This window comes from Mycteria americana, chromosome 3 (genome assembly GCF_035582795.1).
Source record: "Mycteria americana isolate JAX WOST 10 ecotype Jacksonville Zoo and Gardens chromosome 3, USCA_MyAme_1.0, whole genome shotgun sequence".
NCBI classification, from domain to species: domain Eukaryota; kingdom Metazoa; phylum Chordata; class Aves; order Ciconiiformes; family Ciconiidae; genus Mycteria; species Mycteria americana.
The window spans coordinates 86,067,975-86,089,093 of NC_134367.1; the positions used below are offsets into that span (position 1 = coordinate 86,067,975).

At 35.2% G+C, this 21,119-nt stretch overlaps 1 protein-coding gene across 1 annotated transcript in view; it reads left to right on the plus strand.

The window, feature by feature from the left end:
* The window catches only part of RYR2 (ryanodine receptor 2), a 334,723-nt gene that overhangs the window by 226,948 nt on the left and 86,656 nt on the right, over positions 1-21,119 (plus strand). Inside the window, exons 61-68 of the mRNA XM_075497176.1 lie at positions 416-480; positions 2,599-2,720; positions 6,000-6,049; positions 11,112-11,172; positions 12,868-13,106; positions 15,474-15,555; positions 17,571-17,701; positions 19,454-19,774. Of these exons, the coding sequence (XP_075353291.1) occupies positions 416-480; positions 2,599-2,720; positions 6,000-6,049; positions 11,112-11,172; positions 12,868-13,106; positions 15,474-15,555; positions 17,571-17,701; positions 19,454-19,774 (1,071 nt within the window). The remainder of the gene's footprint in view (positions 1-415; positions 481-2,598; positions 2,721-5,999; positions 6,050-11,111; positions 11,173-12,867; positions 13,107-15,473; positions 15,556-17,570; positions 17,702-19,453; positions 19,775-21,119) is intronic.

Here is a 21,119-nt window from a genome sequence, read left to right on the forward strand (position 1 = left end):
CACAATTAAGTAGTAAAAATTTGGTAATTCTGTTTCTCTTGGGAACAACTGGAGAAAGGCGTTCCATTAGAATCTGAGTTCAGGCTTCCAAATTGTCACCAATAACTAGAAAAACACAAGCATAGGACCAGATTTTCATCTCACAAAAATACCCATATCTCTTTGGACTATGAGATGTCTACACTTTCATGAAGATTTGAGCAATTATTCTCTACGCATTTTATTTGCTGTAACTTATCTTCTTATGCCACTTAAAATGCCACTTTAACTAGTGTGTGTACTGTTTGTGGTATCTTAAATCTACATCTAAAGACAACCAGTATTATTTGTTTATAGTGTACACTTTCTAAGAAAAATGCAGAGTAAACTGTAATTAGGATATATGACAGGGAGCTTAATTTTCTTCTTTCTGCAGATGGTGGCAGCAGAGGCAAAGGAGAGCACTTCCCATATGAACAAGAAATCAAGTTTTTTGCCAAAGTACAGTATATCTTTGCTTATTCTGTGGCAATGTAGTAAGTAGTTGAAGTGAGAAAGTATTTGTTAGTGAACATGATTATTGTTGTTATAGTTGCACTTTTCTGTGTTAAAGTCATTATTTTGTTAATTAAAAACAATAGTAATAAAAATAGCTTGAAAATACTGTAGGGTGAAGCATAAACGTGAAAAAATTACAGGACTATATTCTTATTCTCATTATTTCCTTGCTCCATGATATGCAACTACTCATATGATGTTATTCATAACCTCCCTATGTTTTCTGTTTACTGGCTTAGTCTAATTCTGAAGATTTTTCTCTTTCACAATCTTCAGGCAGATAAATGTGAGCAATAGTTATTGGAATTAACACAGCTGTGTATCTGTCAGTGTCACCTTCCTTATTTCTTTCCTTGTTTTAAAACCATGCTGATGTCTCCATCACGGAATCACAGAATGACTGAGGTTGGAAGGGCCCTCTGGAGGTCATCTAGTCCCACTTGACTGCTCAAGCAGCGTCACCTAGAGCAGGTTGCCCAGGACCATGTTCAGATGGCTTTTGAATGTCTCCAAGGGTGGAGACTCTGCAATCTCTCGGGGCAACTTGTGCCAGTGCTCAGTCACCCTCACAGTAAAAAAGTTTTTCCTGATGGTCAGAGGGAACCTACTGTATTTCATTTTGTGCCCATTGCCTCTGTCGCTGGGCACCACTGAAAAGAGCCTGGCTCCATCTTCTTTACACCCTCCCTTCAGATATCTATACACATTGGTGAGATCCTCCCTGAACCTTCTCTTCTCTGGGCTAAAGAGTCCCAGCTCTCTCAATGTCTTCTCATTTGAAAGATCCTCTAGTTCCTTTATCATCTTTGTGGCCCTTCACTGGACTCTCTTGTACTGGGGAGCCCAGTACATGTATGACCCAGTATAGTATGTCCATGTTTCTCTTGTACTGGGGAGCCCAGAAAGAGACACAGCACTTCAGATGTGGCCTCACCAGTGATGAGTAGAGGAAGAATCACCTCCCTGGGCCTGCTGACAATGGTCTGTCTAATGCAACCCAGGATGCTGTTGGCCACATTTGCAGTGAGGGTGTATTGTTGGCTTATGGTCAGTTTGCTGTCCACTGAGACCCCCTGGTCCTTCTCTGCAAAGCTGCTTTCCAGCTGGTCAGCCGTCAGTGTGTACTGGTACCTGGGGTTATTTCTCCCCAGGTGTAGGACTTTGCAATTCCCCTTGCTGAAAGTCATGAGATTCCTCTCAGCCCAATTCTCCTTGTTGTGTCAATAAGGTTTTACACATTATAAATTAAGAAAATCTGCTTATGCCTTTCACACGTAAAAGATTGTATGGTGTTTGCATATTCAAAGTGCCTTTTGAATTCCTTAGTGAATAAGCAAAGGCAGCTGTTTGCAGCATTTTCTAGCCCTGATATCCTTGCAGTAAATTGTAATCTCAATACCTTAAAATACTTCCATGTGGTACTATTTGCCAAGTTCATTGACTCAGAAGCTAGCATTCCACCTTCTTTTGAACCATGCTCCAAAAAGGAAGCAATTTCAGGTTTTCTTATTGGCTGTTTGTTTTGAATCTCCTCCTGGCTGACATGTGCAGTGGGCACTGAATAATGGTCACCACATGAAGTAAACAGGAAAACTTCTGTGGACAAGCCCTTAACGAGTGAGGATGTTTTGGGAGTTTTATTTGATAGCATCTAGAATTCAGTGCCGTTAGTGTGCTGACAGTTGTAGGTGAATTTGTCTTAAACTTACGTTAAAAGGCATGAACAGCTATAGTTGTGTCTGGGTATGTGGTACTGGAAAAATCTTAAATTGCGAGATAAAATGAAATTATACTTTCTGCTTTGTACTCCTCCTAAAAATCACACAGATCAAGTCCCAGAGATAATGTAAATTTTTTTCTGCTGCTTTTCCTGATGACATTTTAAGTGCCTTGAATAGTAAATAAATTCAAAGAGGAATAGACGTTAAAAAAAAATACATAGAGATTTTAAAACAGAAAACACATTTGAAATCTTCTGTCTTCAGTTGTGACTTACAAAGAGAAATACAGAACATAGTAAGAAAGCCCTGAGATAACCACTTCTTTCTGATGTAATTTCAGGTTGTGCTCCCTTTGATTGATCAGTATTTTAAAAATCATCGCCTGTATTTCTTATCTGCAGCAAGTAGGCCTCTCAGCAGTGGAGGTCATGCCTCTAATAAAGAGAAAGAAATGGTGACAAGGTAAAACTTAAAATAATATTAATGTCTATGCATATGTGTGTTTGTCTTCAAACAGCAGCAGTTGATTGTGGGAAAGTGAGAAGTGGGAGGCAGAGAAATATTTTTATGAACATGCAAATTAAACTTTTTTCACTTTCTCTTCCTGTTAGGAAAATTCATTGTATAAAATAAAGAGAGGATTACAGAGTTATGATTATATGCTGTTTTAAAGGTACTAGGGATGATTTTAGCATGCAGGGGACTTAAATTTAGCATTATGTGCAACAATACATCAGTTGCACAGTCTGTGGCACAGGCTATAAAATTGTGTATCAGTTTTCATGGCTGGAAATAGGTATATACTGAAATCATTATTCCTGCAAAATTTTGTGGTAGATTGAAAAGCCAAACTTACTTATAACTGTGTTTCAGTAAGTATCATTATTACTGTCCACCATAAAAAGTAGAAATGAGAAAGTTGCATTCTTTCTGCTCTTTGGTTTTCTAAATAGTAATAACAGTAGTAATATGACAGAAGTATCCACTTGATCCTTTCTCTGAAGTTATCCATTTTTTAGACCATCTCTCTAAGACATGTTTTCATTTAATTTCACTTCTGATTGTATTGAAACACATATTTCCCATTTAGTAAGGTGGACTACAAGCTTTGCACAGGACCTACTGCATACCTGTAATGTTCAGGTATCATGGTTGCCTTCTTGACTTTTATTGGGTACTGAACCATGCAAAACTGAATTGCTGCTCTTTGAAGCTGACAGCCAATTGATGGTCATACAGACATGCGGGGTTTGCAAGATTGTGTGAATACTGAGTGACGTTTCTAGCAACAGTACTAAGCATAAGTAAGTAATGGCTGTCTTGACCCTGTGTCATCTCATGGACTAATCTGATCTGGCAGCTTGGCTGGATGGCATTCTTCAAAGAATTAAAAAACTCTATCAAAATGCATCCATCTAGACAATTTTCCACTCTATGAGCTGCTGTTTTTCTTCTATAATGTCCTGGATAACAATATTTTCACAGTTGTTAAGTCATGCCAATAAACGTCATACTTATGGAATATGTCAAACATGGATATATCAGCATACATGCTGCATAGATTCAGGACTTCTGCACATACGCTGTCTAGCTGTGTGAGATTCCTGAACATGTAGCCCAGCAAAAGGATCAGAGCTGCTGCCATACTTAATTGAATTACCTGCCATCCAGAAGTGTCAGCCAAAGAGAAGAAAACACATGCAAGGAAACCTTGGATGAATGATAGCTATAACCAGTGCTATTGAGCGGTTTATTTCTTAATTATCAAGATGCAAAGATTATAGAAACTACATTGTATGAGTCATTTCCTGAAGGGTTGTTTTGGGCCATTTTAATACATTCCCAACATTTTTTTGTGTTGTTTTTTTTTTTTCCCCTAGAGTATTGTAGGGAGTTTGCCAAAGCTGAATTTTGGATTTTCTGTTGAGTTTTCCCTTCAGATTTGTTAGAGTGCAACTCATATGTAGGATTTTCTTCAAGCTAAGGGCGGTTCCTGGCTGCTGTCTTCTTCCAATGAAGAGAAGCTTGCATTCATTAAGCTATGGAAAAGTATATTTTTGGGTATTGATAATGTAGTGACAGTGTTAACAAGTGCAATAACCATTCTGTGTTCAGCAAATACATTAAATCCAGATCTATTTTGTGGGCAAATACAGGTCAGACCTCTTCCTGAAATGTGGTGGCACTATATCCATCTTATTTGTAACCAGCCTCTTCAGGATTGGGCTTTTTGCGTTTCTCATCCATTAGACCATCTTACAAGTCCTTGTACTACTGCAGTTGTATAAAATTAGTTCTGGACATCAACCTAAGTACTGGCCATTTGGACATTTTAATTAATTTATTTATTTAACCTAAACTAATTACACTGGAGATAATAGGTTCAGTCTGACTTTGTGAAAACATAGCATCTGCTGAATGCTACAGTCAGTTGAGTAACATTTGTATGTTAGAAAATAAGGTAGATTGGGAGCTATTTAATGTCTTCGTTAGAACGGACACAAGATTTATATGATGCTAAACTTACGTGCTTCTGTACAGCTTTTCCTGTTGGACTAGGTGAACCAAGATCCTCATAAAAGAATATATAGTATATGTCTGCCTCATGGAATAAAAAGTGTACAGAGATCCCTGAACATGCACCAACCAGACTAATTTCTAAAACAGAGCAGTTGCTGTTGCTATAGTGGATCACTGTGCACTGGCTAATTAGCTGGATTCAACACCACATTAACCTGGCTGTTCTGATTCTGGACATAAATGTTTCCATTTGGCACCATGGTCTTGTCTGTCAATGGAACAACATGTTCAGATCTCATCCATAAACTGTGCAGACATGCTTATGGTGTCTTTTGCTTTTAAATCAGAGGTTGATAACTAGCCTGTGTGCCTAATAATTAAATAGCTTAATAAAATGACATGATACTGTTTATGTCATTTATAGCAGATGAGGGCGTTTGCAGCATAAAAAATAACACCAAAATTGAAGTTGCTCTCGGAGAAAATTCTCAGACTGAACTGGATCATGAAGATTGAGCTAACCCCTCCTAAATCTGGAGGCCAGGTCAATTTGGGTAGGGCAGTGTGCTCCTCCTTCTATAAATTAACCCAAAACTTCATTCTTCATTGTTCTGAATGGGGCACTGCTCATCAGCACAGGAAGTAATTCAAACATGGGAAATGAAATCATTGATCATATCCATTTTTCTTGGGTTTTAACCATGTAAGAGGCTATTTCTCATGTGAAATGTGTTTAAAAAGCAATGTATTTGAAAAGAAATTCTCACTGTGTTCAAGATGACAAGATCCAAATTGGACTAGTTAAACATTTGCCATCAAACACTTCAATTAATCTGATTTCCTTACCTTTTGTTTTCAAATTCAGTGGTATCCTGAACAGCACACTGACCACATTTTACTACTTAAAGCTTTGATGGTTATTTCCTTGTGGGTTATCATATAGGACGCTTTTATATTAATTAGCTTTGCTTTTAATTTTTTTTTGTTTCTTTAATTATAATATGTGCTTATTTAACCATGTTTGTTAAGGATATGCACTTAAAAACTCTTTCTTTAGTACTCTGTCCCACATTCTGCTCAGATAATTGATTCTTTCTGCGTGACATCATGTTGCTTTTCCTGCTCATATATCAGCTGTTATTTTTTCTTTCTTCCCCCCCCCCCCCCCCTTATTTTTTTCCTTTTCCCTTCTCTTCTCTTTTATTTTTCTTTTGTCTTCAGCCTGTTCTGCAAACTTGGAGTTCTTGTCAGGCATAGGATTTCACTGTTTGGTAAGGAGACCCTTGACAAATACTAGCATGGCCATCACTTGGTTTTCTTTGCCATTTTTGCATTGTGTTATGTGCTGCTTTGTTGCATGCTGCATGGCTGAAATGCATGGTCTTCACAGACCACTAATTGTTTAGGCTGGTAGATCACAGAATTTATTAGATGGAATAAAAGGCTTTTGTAGTTATCAGTTTGGGGTTTTTTGTTTAGTTTTCCGTGTGTCTTGACTGATATCTGGATTTCATTATCCTACCAAAGAATTTTGCTGAGTTAATTATAATTACTAATTTGTTATTTTATTCTAAATCATTTGGGAAAAACAGAGCATCAGAACTGCACATTTGTATTGGAAAGTCATTAAGGAAAATTTGTAGTGGGCTGAAATGCTTAGTTATGTTCTGTGGAATTCTTAAATATTCCCAGGTGTGCTTAACTCCACATACGCATGTGTACTATCTTTCTGGTATTATGTGAATCTAGCAGGAGCTCGGTGTTTGTCTTATGCCATGTGAAAATCACTTAATTGAAGTCAATTTGAAGTCTGTATCAAGTGTATAGATTATATGCAATCTGTGGCACTGTCATTTACTCTGCAATATTTTCTTATGCCATGATGATAGGATAGTTGAAATAGTACATCCTATGCATATATAGCTTCTGTGATGGATGCACTGCAAACTTCAGCATCCATAAACATACCTAATTGGGTAATTATCTAGTGAATTAGAATTTGATTAAGATAACATGCATCTAACTCAATTCCTACATATTTCATTCAATTTGAAGGGAAGGAACTCACTTGCTGCAGCAGTGTGGTGTTTAAAAAGCTTACAGACCGTTATGAAAACCATAAAACTGAGAAGAAAGATCGGAAGTTATTTTGGGATATCGCTTTAAAATATGTTTTGGGATGAGCTGAGTGGATTTTCCTGTAAACCCAAAAGATCATAGGAGGAATGGAGTTATTTCTGCAGCTGTGTGGCATTGTTGCAGCTTTTTCTGAAGGCTGGAGTATGTCACAAACGTACACATAAGCTCTGGTTTATACCCTAGGTTGTTTCTTCAAAGAATGAACTAGCTCAGGTATACTATTAACATTTTGCAAATCTTTTTTGTTACTGTGTGAATTTGTTTTTCTGACTTTTTTTCTAAAATGAGTAACAGTTGAAGTTAAAAATCTAAGTCAAAGTAACTTTCTTCAGTACTAAAGAAAAGGTCTTTTCCATTCCACATCTTAGCTTGCTTATTTCCTGTTGTTTGGCTGGGTTCAAGCAGTAGAAGGAGATAAGTCAGATGGGATCAGATGAGTATTCACTATGGCTAGTTTGTTTTTTAACTCTTTTTTCCTAGTGTGCAGTAACTAACAGAATACAAAATCTTTATGCCAACACAGAAGTGTACTGTAGTTTTTCCATGAGTTATGATAAGGTCACCATAAGACTTTGGAGCATGGTGGTTTACTGTGGACCTCCTAACTCAAGTCAAAGTCACTTTACAGTTTGCCTTACCTTGACAATGAATCAGATCATGTTAGAAAACCTGATCAAAAGAATTGCACTTACTTCAGCAAACACAAGGCCTGTGTAGAAGAGGGGAAGATGCTCGTGAGGATAGCCTCTGAGCACAGCTGGAGCCTAGCAAGTTATTTGTGTGTTTTGGAGGCATCTTGAATGAGCAAGAGTTGCTCAATAATAACCTTTATAGGTAGTGGGGAGCTTGCTATAACTAATAGCAAAATGCTATATAGCTTTGCTGTATAGGTGTTCTATATTATTGTGAATTTGAATGGTACTTCTGAAGATACAGCTGCATGTATGAAAGTCATTAGTAAAAGTCATGTAGCTTAAGCTGTATATACAAGTCTTGATAAAATGGGAAATTTTATCCCATAAAATGGGATAGCATGCAAGTCTTCCAGACTGAACTTAAACAGTTAATTGCATTTGGTATGTAAGAGTGTTACTGAGATTATGGAATTGTAATTCAGCATGGAATTATTATTTCTTTACATTGTGAAAGTAGATTTTGACCCCAATAATTTATTGTTTGAGAGCTGTGCATCAGTAAGACTGTATTGATCTACTTTCATTATTGTTAGTGGGCTGAATTCACTTTTTATATTGTTTAAATCTCCAGTAAGGCATTCTTTCTATATAAGTTTGTAAGTATTTTTTTTAAAAAATCTTCATATTGGTAATACAGACCCATATAATTTGAAAAAAAAATTAGCCAGGTAAGACATCAGATAAGAAAGGCCTGGCTTTGCTCACTCATTTTGGGGAACTTAGAGAAATTAGTAAGAGGAGTTCCTAAAAAGAAACAGAAGGCTTTCTCTGCCTAATGGCATCCTGAATTTATAAGTGTCCTTCCAGTGAGGCATCCTGGAATCAATATTCATAGCCCTTTAGCAATACAGGAACAGTTCTTCCCTCCTGATATAATAATACAGCTTTCTAAAATACGTAGGACTGCACCTCAGATTATTAAAGAAACTCAGTTGTGCAGTTCATGGGATCAACTGCATTTGTAATACATGCTGAACAGTGATCCAACCGTCAACCTAATATTTGCACTAGCTCCTGGGATACTTTTAGCCTTAAAACCTCTGGAACTCATGTGGTTTAGTATTTGCATATGTCCAGCCTCTATTATTTTGAGTTGTGTGAAGAGTTCCTTTAAGGAACAGCTCTTGTTTCAGTTTTTATCCTATTGAATTGTACTTATCACCTGCTCCCCTTTCACCATGTAATGGAATTTTATACACTACATGTTCATTTCTACATCAGAGTGTTTTGTATTGTTTTCAGGCTTCTGAAAACCAAGAACATTTTTAATTAATAAAAAAAGAATATTTTTAATTTAATGAAGGTACATATATACGCTGTGAAATATTGGCAATAGTAATAAAACTAGTTTCATTAGAAAAACCCTCATTTTAGGTTTCATAACTCAGTTTTAAAAAAAAGATGGCCTTCTGAAACTGACTTCTGACCTCAGGTTGGAAGCAAACTGATTCTGGAAACGTTCAATTTAAAAGGATTTTTTTTGAGTTTTAAGTGTGGCATTTTAAGGTAAAATATTAAAAAATACTCCTTTTTCTGGGTTTTTGTTTTAGAAACACAGTGAAAACAACTAAATTTATGACATTGAACAAAAGCAAGACACAAAATTTCCACTAAACCTAAACCTGTCTTTCATAGCAAATTGCATTTTCCAAGATTCTGTAACAATTCCAGCCTGAAGGACACATTCCAGAAAAGAAGTTTCGTGATAATTTTGAAAGTCTGTTTCTAGTGTTACATGGGTAAAACTGGCCAAACTCTAGTATGTCAATCAGTTTAGATTGAAGGGGCAGCATTTATCATGGTCACTGAATTCTGCTCTGATATCCCAGTCTGTGGAACAAACCACACTGCAGTATCTGCTACAGGTATATGCCTAAAGCTTGTCTGGTTTTCAGAATAACTAGGTGAATTTCTGACCCTTCCATCTGGTTGCAGCATATGAATTACCTGATTCCTGATAAATATATGGCTCTTGAAATGTGTCTACATGGTATAAATAGATTGCCAATATAAATTTTCAGGGAACTGGAGTGAACATCTCTATAATGCACTATAGCATGCAGCGTGTACACACTTGCATGATGACAGTCATGATTTCATGACAGTCTAATCCACAGTCTAAGTCCGGGTTGCCTTGAGTACTTCCCTCCATCCCTGCTGTCATTAGCACAGTCCTGCACTCTCTTCTTCATCAGCACTGGCATTCATATCACCAGAGCAGTAAAACAGTAAGGAAAAAAAAATAGTAGCTGACAAAAAAAATAATCTTTTGGGGTGGGTTTTTTTGGTAGGATTTTTTTAGGCCACCTCAGCTTTCTCATCTGCTCACTATATCATTGCATGACCACCCCAGTGCCAGTGAAGAAAGGGTGGGGCTGCCTGGCTGGGGACAGCCATGGAAGCTGTGCTTCAGGTTTGTTTAATCTACTGTGGATGAACACCACAACAATACCTCCTAATTTGATAGCATAGAACAACATTCTCAGTGTTGCAATAAACCTCCCACTCCTTCCTTGCAATTTATCTTTTTAAATCTCTATTTCACTGAAACAGTTACTAATTTTAGTTGTATGTTTGCCTATATTTTCAAGTGAAATAACCACCAGTGAGAAAGTATAGTACACTGTATGCAGATGACAGTATTTTCAGACATCTATCTTATCTTAAACATCCAATTTGTTTCTTCTTTTTTTTTTTTTTTTAATTGAGAAACCTTAAATATTTGGAGAAGCAGGAAAAAGTATTTTCATTTTTGCAGAGATTTAGATTTTTTTAGAAAAAATAAATATATTAAATAAGCTGTGGGTCAAATTTGTATAGTCTAAATCTGTCCTGGATTTAAAAAGCAACCTTAGGAGTGGCTTGTACATGGCAACATCTTGGGATGTACATATGCATACAAGGCATGTTGTGTGTAAGTTCTCTTCTTACATACATAAGTGTGAAAAAATAATTGATTATGGGAGATGCATATTATGTCAGAGACTGTTACTTGTGTGGGCCACACCTGATCCTGCTATAAATGGCTGCAGCCTATTGGTAAGACCAGGGAGCTAACCTTTTTGATGACATTTTATATAAATATTCTCTTCCTGCAATAGCAGCTTGTGAAAGTTAACAGCTTTTATGTTACTGAGAGGGTGAAGATAAATGTTCAGATAAACTTGAATCAATTAAAGCAAAATTTATAGAACTTAAATGAAAACCAGACAATACACTGCAGCTCTAATTAACCCCACATTTAAGTGCTTCCATTTTGACTGCCTCGGCTATTTGATGAGGGATGCTTTACTGCCTCTAGTTACTGCATTTGTGTAAACAAGGCTAAGACAACAAACTGCATGTTTTTTAACTTGAATGTTAAAATTATGCAGAAGTTCAATTGCTCTTTTCTATGTCATTTACTCTTTGATGAAAACCAGAGATACAGTTAGCAGAGTGTAGGTATGCTATACAGTATGCTCAGCTTAATTGGTGGATAATTTTCCCCCCTGTTTAGGAAATGATGCAACATCAATAGTCAACTGTCTTCACATACTGGGCCAGACCTTGGATGCGAGGTAATACTGAATATATTTTCTAAAGTACAAAGAAAACCACTTAAGAAAATAATGTGCAGTCAGATTTGGGCTACCTGTGTAAGGCTACAGAATTTCAAAACTGAAGAAGTTATAGTACTGAAAAGAATTCCCGTTGCAAAGTAGGTTGGTTACTAGTTAATTAGTAGGGGTTGGCAGGACAATATTTGCAGGTTACACTTTCAACTTCAGTTCGGATCAATGGTATGCAGGAGCTGCTGGCTGTTAGTTCATCTGGTTTTAATCATGTGACCGTCCCAAAAACACAATAACATTAGAAATATTTTATTCTTTTGCTTACACTGTTTAATCAAAAAATTCAGGAGTTAAATGCACGTGGAATGCTGTAAATCTGTCTCATACAGTGTCTTCATTGCAAAGTTAATTCAGGTTCTAATTTGAACAAAACCCCCCCCGCCTTTACATCAAATTCAGTGGTACTTTTAAGTTAAAGTGAGCTGCTTGAGCCATTGTGAGGTTTATGGATGAGACAGTCTTGAAATATTGGAGGGTAATGTGTTGCTTTTCATTAACTGTACAGTCAGCTATCTTGCTGGTAGTTGACTTTCAGATCTTTGCAGTTGTGAAACAAAACATGATCGTTTAAACTACCTCCATGGTAATTTAAGATAACTTTTTTCACTTTGCATTTACTCTCAAAGAATTGACTGGATTACATGCAGATAGCTCTTTTTCTCAGTATCTTTGCAGTGGCTTAAATGGACAAATTTTACTTTCCATTTGCTATGGGGTAGTCTCATGATCGTGGTCGATTAATATGGCTCAGCTGTTGCATGGTAATCCTTTAGGTTGCAATATCTTGGGTTTTTGTCATAAATTGTCCATGCTCTATGCAATCATACAGATGGAATACAGATACAGGTGGAGGTCACCAATTCATCTCTTGGTAGAGATGTAAACATAGCTCCAGATGAGGATTAAGAGATTCATGGAGGTTACATGAAAGTTTGAAAATATTGCCATTGAAACCATATATATTCACTCTGTAAAACAAACAAACAAGCAAAACTAGACCGTTATTCAATTTACAAAAGAATTTCACCTGGATTTATTTCATGCATGCCTAAATGGATACTTTCCTTAAACAAAGGATCTCTGTAAATGAGCTAGTTAAATAAGGTAATAATTCTCCTGGATTATATAATTACATAACTGATTATGGTGTTATAGTTTTGTAAACAATAAATGTATTTATTTAATTTTAAACAGATTTGGTTGTTTTTACTCATTCCTTTCTGATGCCCTTATTCTGGAGGCAGAAATATGACTGTCATGGTTGGGAAGACTTTCTGAGTTCTAGCTTGAGATAGTTCTTCTTTTCCTAGAGTCTTAAATTGCAGACTACTCATTCTTCTTCTTTTTTTGTTAGGTGTTTTTTTTCCCTCTGAAGGCAAATGAATCACTTAAAGTCCTTTTAAATTTATAAATTATTTTCTCAATGGGAAACCAGATAAAATATCCTTGTGTTCTGTAGGAGACCTATGAAATGTTTTTTTTCAGTAGGTTGTTCTGCTATGAGAAGATTTTACAATATCAAAAGAGGAAAGATTTTTCTTCAGATTTTTATTATCTATTTCATATAAGCCAAGACTAGGCTTTATTCCATGCTTGTCTAATAGAATATTCTTTTTCATTCTTTTTGCATGCTATATTCAGGACTGTAATGAAAACTGGTCTGGAATCTGTTAAGATGGCGTTGAGAGCATTTTTGGACAATGCTGCTGAGGATCTGGAAAAAACAATGGAAAATCTTAAGCAAGGCCAGTTTACACACAGCAGAAACCAGCCAAAGGGAGTTACACAAATCATTAATTATACCACAGTTGCTCTCCTGCCAGTACTCTCTTCATTATTTGAGCATATTGGACAGCACCAGTTTGGGGAAGATTTGATATGTATGTATTATTTAGAAGTGCCATGCCACTAAATATCTGTAGTGTCACGTAGTAAGCATTACTAGACTCTCAGTTCTATTAGAGAAGGACAAATCCTATGTCATTGAACAAAATTGTCACTGGTTTAATCAAATGTTTGCTGTAATCAACCTAGAACAGTCTGCAGGTTTTAGTGCACTTTGTGTAAATATTAAAGCAGATGTGGTTGTGATTAGACAGTCAGAAGGCTTGCTTTTGTTTATAACTTTACCATAGATTTACTGTGACTTTCTTCTTGTGTGAAAAGTTACTTTGTATAAGTTAATTTGTCTTTGCTCTGTTATAAATGGAGTTATACTATGAGAATGATGTTATTCCATCCTACATGCACCTTGACTCAGTTTCTGTTAGCGGGGAATTTGGGTGGGTGCATCTTAGATCCTAAGAAAGAGTGGAAGGAGCTCCTGAAGAATTCAGGCACTGGAGAAGGGAATGTATATGAGACCCTGTATATGAGATTTCTGTAGAGACTCTGATTATGGCAGATTCAGTGTCCTTTATTTTCCCAAACCCAGCCTCTGCAAGACAAAATTTTGCAGTCTGCAACACAAACTTTAATTTTATATATTTTAGGGACTCCACAGGAATTCTGCCATCCAGACTGCACTAAAAGGAGGCAATTCTGCTCTGTATAGCTAACTCAGTTATGGAAATAACTGAGAGGAGGACATGGAAGAAAAGAATATCAAATTATATTTTTTCTCTTTTTAGACTCTGGAAAAGTATTATTTAAAATAGCATTAAGAGAACTGTTTTTGAAAATTTGGAGCTGTATTGATGGATTTGAATGTGATGAGATGTAAACATCCACTTTTCTCATTAAATTATTTCTGTAAAATTCAGAAGTTTGTGACAGTATCCAGAAAAAGTCATCTGTGGAGTTCACATACATCACTTGTTCATCACAAACCACTTTTTCAGGCATCAACATGTTTATGCCTTGGATAATTTTTGATCTCTGCTATTCCATGGTTTTGAACTTAATAATTAGCCTTTGATACTTTACTACTTAAGTTGGTATTCTTAATCAGCTATTCTACATATATCACACTGGTGTCAAACACCCAATTTACAATTCATAATCTGAGAATAATTAATTTAAATTGTGCGTACTTATTTTGTCTAGAGCATAGTTGGAAAGGCTAATTTTTCTTACAACTTCTCTTTACATCTTGTTAAGAATAAGATTATCTTATTTGTACTACTCTGATGACAAGCATCTTGACCTGGTGCTTGTACCTGGTGCTTGTACATGTTACTGCATGTACAGGTACTCCATGGTGTGATCATGTACAAAGGCGGGTTAGTGTACCTGAGGTTGATCTTACCATGTAAAAATACTCAACTCCATGATGATCTGAACTAAAATCATGGCATAGTAAAGAGCCAGGCTATGTAGCTTTGATGCACTATCTTGTAGGCTCTCCCAGCCCATTAAGTTTTAGTTCTATTTTACTCCCAACATTTCATTGCGTATTTGGGGGAAGATATTAGCACTGTGGGAGAGACTAGAAAAAATACATATGGAAAGAAGGGTAGTGTTGTCCTTCTGTGATGGTACTTACACTGTTGTTATGCTATTACTGCAGATTACATTGGAAAAGCATTTTTTCAAATAGATGTTAAGATTATTCTCAGATTTTTGTGACTGAAACATTTGATAATTTCAAAACATGCTTTGGTGAAGTATTCATAAAGGCTAAAGGATTATTTATTTTTTTTAATCCTTTGTCAGTCTGAAGTGTAAATTAAGTACATGCTATTAACTGGTATCTGTGTCTAAATTTTAAAAAATATAAACTGGGATTAAAAGAATTAAATATCTGTTTAACAGGATTGCCTTTCTTTTGTAATGTATTTTATACAGTGGCGTTACATTTGTAAATCAATTTGTTCCCTAATAATTGTTTTTTACTTTCAGCACTTTATTTGATTTGCCATGAAACTTTAAGTGCTACAGACAAACTAGAAAAGATCCATTTACACATTTTTTATAGCTGTTAAATTAATAAATTCTCAGATTATGCAATCAGATGTTATCCATAGAGAGTTGGTATGCCATTAATTTCAGAAAGTTAGTGTACCAGTGAAATATGTTTACTGTCTTAGCTGGTAACTGGGTATTGAAGTAAATGGAAGTTTTGAGTAAGAACTATGGCACTCAGTGGTCAGAAGACTTTTTGTATTTAGAGAGTGATTTCTGTGGATTGCTTTTGATAGCTTAATATTATTAATTCAGTTATTTTCAAAAGAAATGTATTTTAATTCTACAGAAATGTATTGCAAAGAAAAATATCTTTATACTTATCATTTTCTTCTTCTCTTTAGTGGAAGATGTTCAGGTCTCCTGTTACAGAATATTGGCCAGTTTATATGCTCTGGGAACCAGCAAGAGTATCTATGTAGAGCGGTAAGAGAAAATTTGTTCCTCTCTTTAATATTTGTGTTTATATTTAGCTTCATTAATATGCAGTCCAGAAATGAATATAGGAAGAGACTGTTGTTGGAAAGACGTCTTGAGAGGAAAAAGAGGTGCTCAGATGTTAAGTGGAATGCAGCTGCATTTATTATAATACACTTGAAATGTTTCATTATATGTTTGTCAAAATATATTTCTTAAGTAAAAGAAAAATTGCAAATAAAATTATCTGACTTTACAATAAGTATCACTTGATTTGAGGTTCGACTGGGGAATTGTAAAAATATGTCATTCAGCTCAGCTATTGTTATAATTCTTCCTTATATGTTGTTTAATTGTGATGTATATTTCTTTCTCATTACCCTAAATTTAATTTAATTTATCACTCATACAACACTACTTCTTTTCTAGCTCAATTACCCAGGGAAATGAGGCTTTACAATTGCGTTTTTGCACATCTGTGTATCTGCTAACCTCCCTCCAAGTTACATTTGGTCTGTGTAAACCATATTAGGCCAAAAAATAGAGGGACCTAGATAATTCAGTTCTTAAAACTGAATAGTTGCCCTATAGTGACTAGCACTGTTCTGAGGGAAGGCTGAACAGAACTCATACATTTCAGATATTGGCAGCAGTAATCTAGGAAGTTTGTATATCTGTACACTGTCTAGCGAATCAACCTGTGCATAAGTCCAGACCAGCCCTATGACATACCCTTGCTTACTTGGTGGCAGTATCATAGGAAACATTATGAAGAAAGGTGGGGACCAATGTTTCTAAGTAACAAAATACACATCTGTAGAAAACCAGGTCTCATTAATTTCATAAGGGATATAAAATTAATTGGTTTGGGTATTTACCAAATAAGTGGTGTGGGGTTTGTAGTTCAGAGGAGATATGTCAGTGTAAGTGATAATTTTTGTGTATGGTTGTCTACAACCATTATTGCAAGTGAAAAGCCCGTAGCATGCTCTTTGTAGGTGTTATGTGATGGATTTATGTTTTGCTTATGAAGACCTAATGAAAAGGAAAAAAAGGAAGAAGGAGCAAACAGGATAAATAATAATGAGAATTAAGTTAGATTTAACAAAATCAAGTTTAATGAGATAGATCTAGAAAGAATATAAGTTCCTAAAATGAGATAAGCTATAAACTGAAGGTGAATCATGTTAAATCACAAGATCACTTTGGAGGCCTTTTTTTTTTTTTTTAAGTTGGAAGTTCATGGGACTCCTGCATTTCTGTCATCTGTGTGGCTCAACTTCAGCAGCTAAGGATTTCTCACATATCTAAAATTTGCTCTGATCAACTGAATTGGAAATCAGAAAGAATAGTTTTAAATGTCCCCTGAAGGACTCAAGTGAAGTGACAGGGGATCACTCACTTCTTCCTAGAGACAGGCTTTTTACAATTTTGACACACTTAAGGAATTTTGATTATCAAATAAATGTTGTCATATATTTGAAGATATTAGAAACCAGTGTTTTTGTGCAAAACTTTCAGAGTTATTGATCAGTAGAAGCAATTTTCCGCTCTCTGAAGAACTTGACTTTCATGCTAGACCAAGGTCTGATTATTACTATTTCTCAGAAAAAGGAAATTATATCACTCAAATAAAATGATAGATGTATTTTATGTCTTGGTCTATTCAGTAGCTTTTTCTTAATAATAGAGATTATAAAGTCAGTAAAGCTGAGAGGAAAGTAATAGAACAGAAAGCATTGTTATGATGACTTTGGGTTTTCCCTGCCTGTTCCTCATTTGCTCTCGGCTAAGTAGGCCACCTTTGACATTTTAGGTCTTAACATTTCATTCATACAGTAGCAGAGGGTTGCTGGACTTCAGTTTCTATTACCTGTTCTTGTGTTGACGATCCTAATAATGTAGTGGCTTATCTCTTTGAGATGAGCTCATCTTAGAATAAAAATAAGCCTGGTATGCAACTACCCTGAGGTGTAGTCAGTCATCAAAGATGTGTATACTTAACAATGTTTGTTAATTCACAGGCAACGATCAGCTCTAGGAGAATGCTTGGCCGCTTTCTCAGGTGCCTTTCCAGTGGCTTTTTTGGAAACTCATTTGAACAAACATAATATCTACTCAATTTACAATACCAAGAATGTGAGAGACAGAGCAGGTATTTCCAGAAACTCACATGATGGTTATGAAAACACAATTTCACTATAAATGCTGCTTGCCTTAATACATGTATTTCTGCATACATTTTATAGTGCAAGAATTTTCTTGTAATCTCTTGATTGTATTTCTTTCCTAAATCAATGGGCTAAGTCTGGTAAAACCGATTATTTTACGTTTCTAAAGATACCAATGTTTTCATTTTGAGATGCCATTCTCAAAATACCACTTTGGAATCAATTTATTGAAGGGACTTTGCACATTTTTTGTATCTCAGATATTATATATTTGATGATAAAATTAAGTATTCTCATCAGTAACTTTAGTTCCTCAGTTTTCATATGCAATATTGGGTCCCTAAAACACACATACTTGCAATGAAGCAAAATACCTTTGCCTGTATTAAGTACATAATATACCCTTAGAAAGTAAATACATTGCAGAGTAGTATGTAAATTGTTTTTTCTTTGTTTGAAATACAAGACAGTACAGATACTTTCCAGTAACATCATGTATGTTTATTTTGCATATACCTTTTTGTTCCATTCTGAAACTCTGATGTTTCTTATCCTAAAACATACTTGTTGACTAAGGTCATAGGGACTACTTGTTCCTACAGTAAATAGAAGAGAAGTTACAGTAGAACTGTACAAACTCTGCATATATGCTGAATGTGAATTATATCACAGATATGTATAGATGACAGTGTATAAGATGCCAGTTTATAATGGCATCCATTTTATAACTTCACCTTTATTTTAAAAAAAGGGAGCATACCAGATTTATTCTTCAAAGAGCTATAGTATCTTATCTTGAAAATATCAACAGCCATGCTTACTTACCATATATATTCTGGCTATTTAAATACATCTAGAAAGACAATCAGCTGTATTTTCATTTATTTTTAACAGAAATATGAATTTATTTTCCAAAATTGCATTAAGCTTTAAGGAGACTCTGCGATGGCTGTGTAAAATGTATTTGGGCCTAAATAGGAGAAGAGACTGTTTTTGGAAAAAAGCTAGCCTTAGGCTATGTTGGTACAAACATTTGGATTCACAAGTTGCAGGCTAAATTTTCAATATATAGATATCTGTATATCTCATTGTATGTGTACGTCAGGATGTTAGACATTCAAGAGCTAATAGTTGTTCTTACAGATATTCATTTGTAGATGAAAGAAACTGCCTCCAAAAATAGAGGCAACTACAATGCCTTTTCAGAGGAAGGAACTAATAATTAAAATAATTTGAAAAGTAAACATTTACATTCACCTCCAGAAGTCAGTTTCTCAGAATCTGAGCTATTCATTATGTCAGGCAATGATTTTTTTTCTTCTATTAACATTTCAGGTCTCATCTGATGTGTTGTGGAGAGATGTTTTATTGTATCAATTTGTTTCCTCAACTAAATGCTTATGTTGGAGAAATTCTGAAATTTAAGCTTTATTTTAAATATGGCAAACTGCAGCTGATTTCTCTGAATTCATTCCATAATAATTACATTGTTGAAGTTTCCATATAGGAATTATTTTTATTATAGAAAATGTTATTATTGAAGCTTATATATAAATAGTTTATTGTTCAATGGTATGAAAGTACTTGGTTTTTATTGTTGTGTTTGGTTTTTTTCCTTGGATCAAAAGGGCATAAATGTAAAAAGAAACCAAAAATTGTACGGAATAACAATTGAAAAGAATTATTTTCCCTCTATGACTTAGTTTATTGATTTTGGGATTTTTTTTTTTCAATAGTTCTCAATTTGCCTGCTAGTGTAGAAGAGGTTTGCCCAAATATTCCTTCCTTGGTGAAGCTAATGGAAGAAATTGTGGAACTGGCAGAGTCTGGTATTCGTTACACACAAATGCCACATATCATGGAAGTAATACTGCCTATGCTATGTAGTTACATGTCACACTGGTGGGAGCATGGGCCAGAAAACAACCCTGACAAGGCTGAAATGTGTTGCACAGCCTTGACGTCAGAGCACATGAACACTCTGTTGGGTAACATATTGAAAATCATCTATAATAACCTTGGTATTGATGAAGGAGCCTGGATGAAGAGATTAGCAGGTAAGATGTAAAAATAAATAAATAAACAAACAAGCATGTGTGTGTATATTCAGAATGTGTGTGTGTGTATATATATACACACACTCTGAATTACTCTATATTTACCCTGTTAAAGCTGAAGTAGAACAATACTCATATCTTTATGTTTTTAAACAGTACAGATCTTGATGAACCAGAAATATTAAGTATAGAGAAAGAGCAGTGTAAGCAGTATGTTTTAATCTCTTAATAAGTAATATAAGATGTACTTTAGACTATTTCTTTTTCCCCAGAATATGCACATATGCATTTCATAGTAAATTGAATTAAAGGACTATAGTTATTTAGCCCATTTTCATTATATAGCAAGTTTCCATTTGCAGGCATTACACAGTTCCTTGCTATTCTGTATGAGTGCTAGATCTTTAAAATATTGTTTTGAAGCTGTATATCTAACATATCTATTACAATGAAATGTGGAAATGCATATGTCATTTTAGTAATCCTTACATTAACTTCATTGTGATAACACCTTAAAATTTATTTTAAAAGTGTTTATTTCTCAGTGTTACAATCTGTAAGGAAAAGTCACTTCAGTGTTGTGAATTAAGTTTTTCAATTAGGCTTTCTTATGGCTTTTCAGTACTTATTGTAGTAGTAATTTCATTCATAGTAGCAGTCTGGATTCCTAGTCTTTTGGGGGTTAGTAATGTAATGCACTCTAAGGATAAGTGGTAACTGCCTAAATTCTTTGTAATCTAATGGATATGTTACAAATGGTTTTGCACTAGTGGGCCCAGATGAAGCGCTAATTTACATATTCATTTTTATGAGTAGATTTGCAAAAAGCTTGTGCTAACAAGTCTCAAATGGCTGGTTGATGGATGGTTGAATCAGTCTTATTTCTGTCTACACACAAGCCTTCCAGTGTCCTAATGTGCATAAGAAATGCAGGCAGGCTGTTTCAGTAGGTTTGCAAATAACTAGAACATGCTTTACAGTTCTACTTTGCTCAAGCTAAAAAGCAAGGTTCAAAAGGGGAGCCAGTGGCCGAGAAAACTTGTGTGTGCACTGTGTAGTTATATATGTATCCACCCATACATACCATTAAACAACTTATACATTACTCATTAAAATTATGCAGTCAAATACCAATATGTTGACAGAATGCCAGTAAAGAGGTATTTCAAGTTTTATGATCTTACAGGCTTAGTCTTTGAAGTTGTAATTTCTGCCCTCATAGTGACAAAGTGAATTGATTATGTTAAATCCTGACCACATTTAATTCTTGGCAAAACTTCTGCTGATTTCAATGGGGGCAGGATTTTACTCTGTATCCTAGAAATAAGATCCAAGAAAGAGGGGA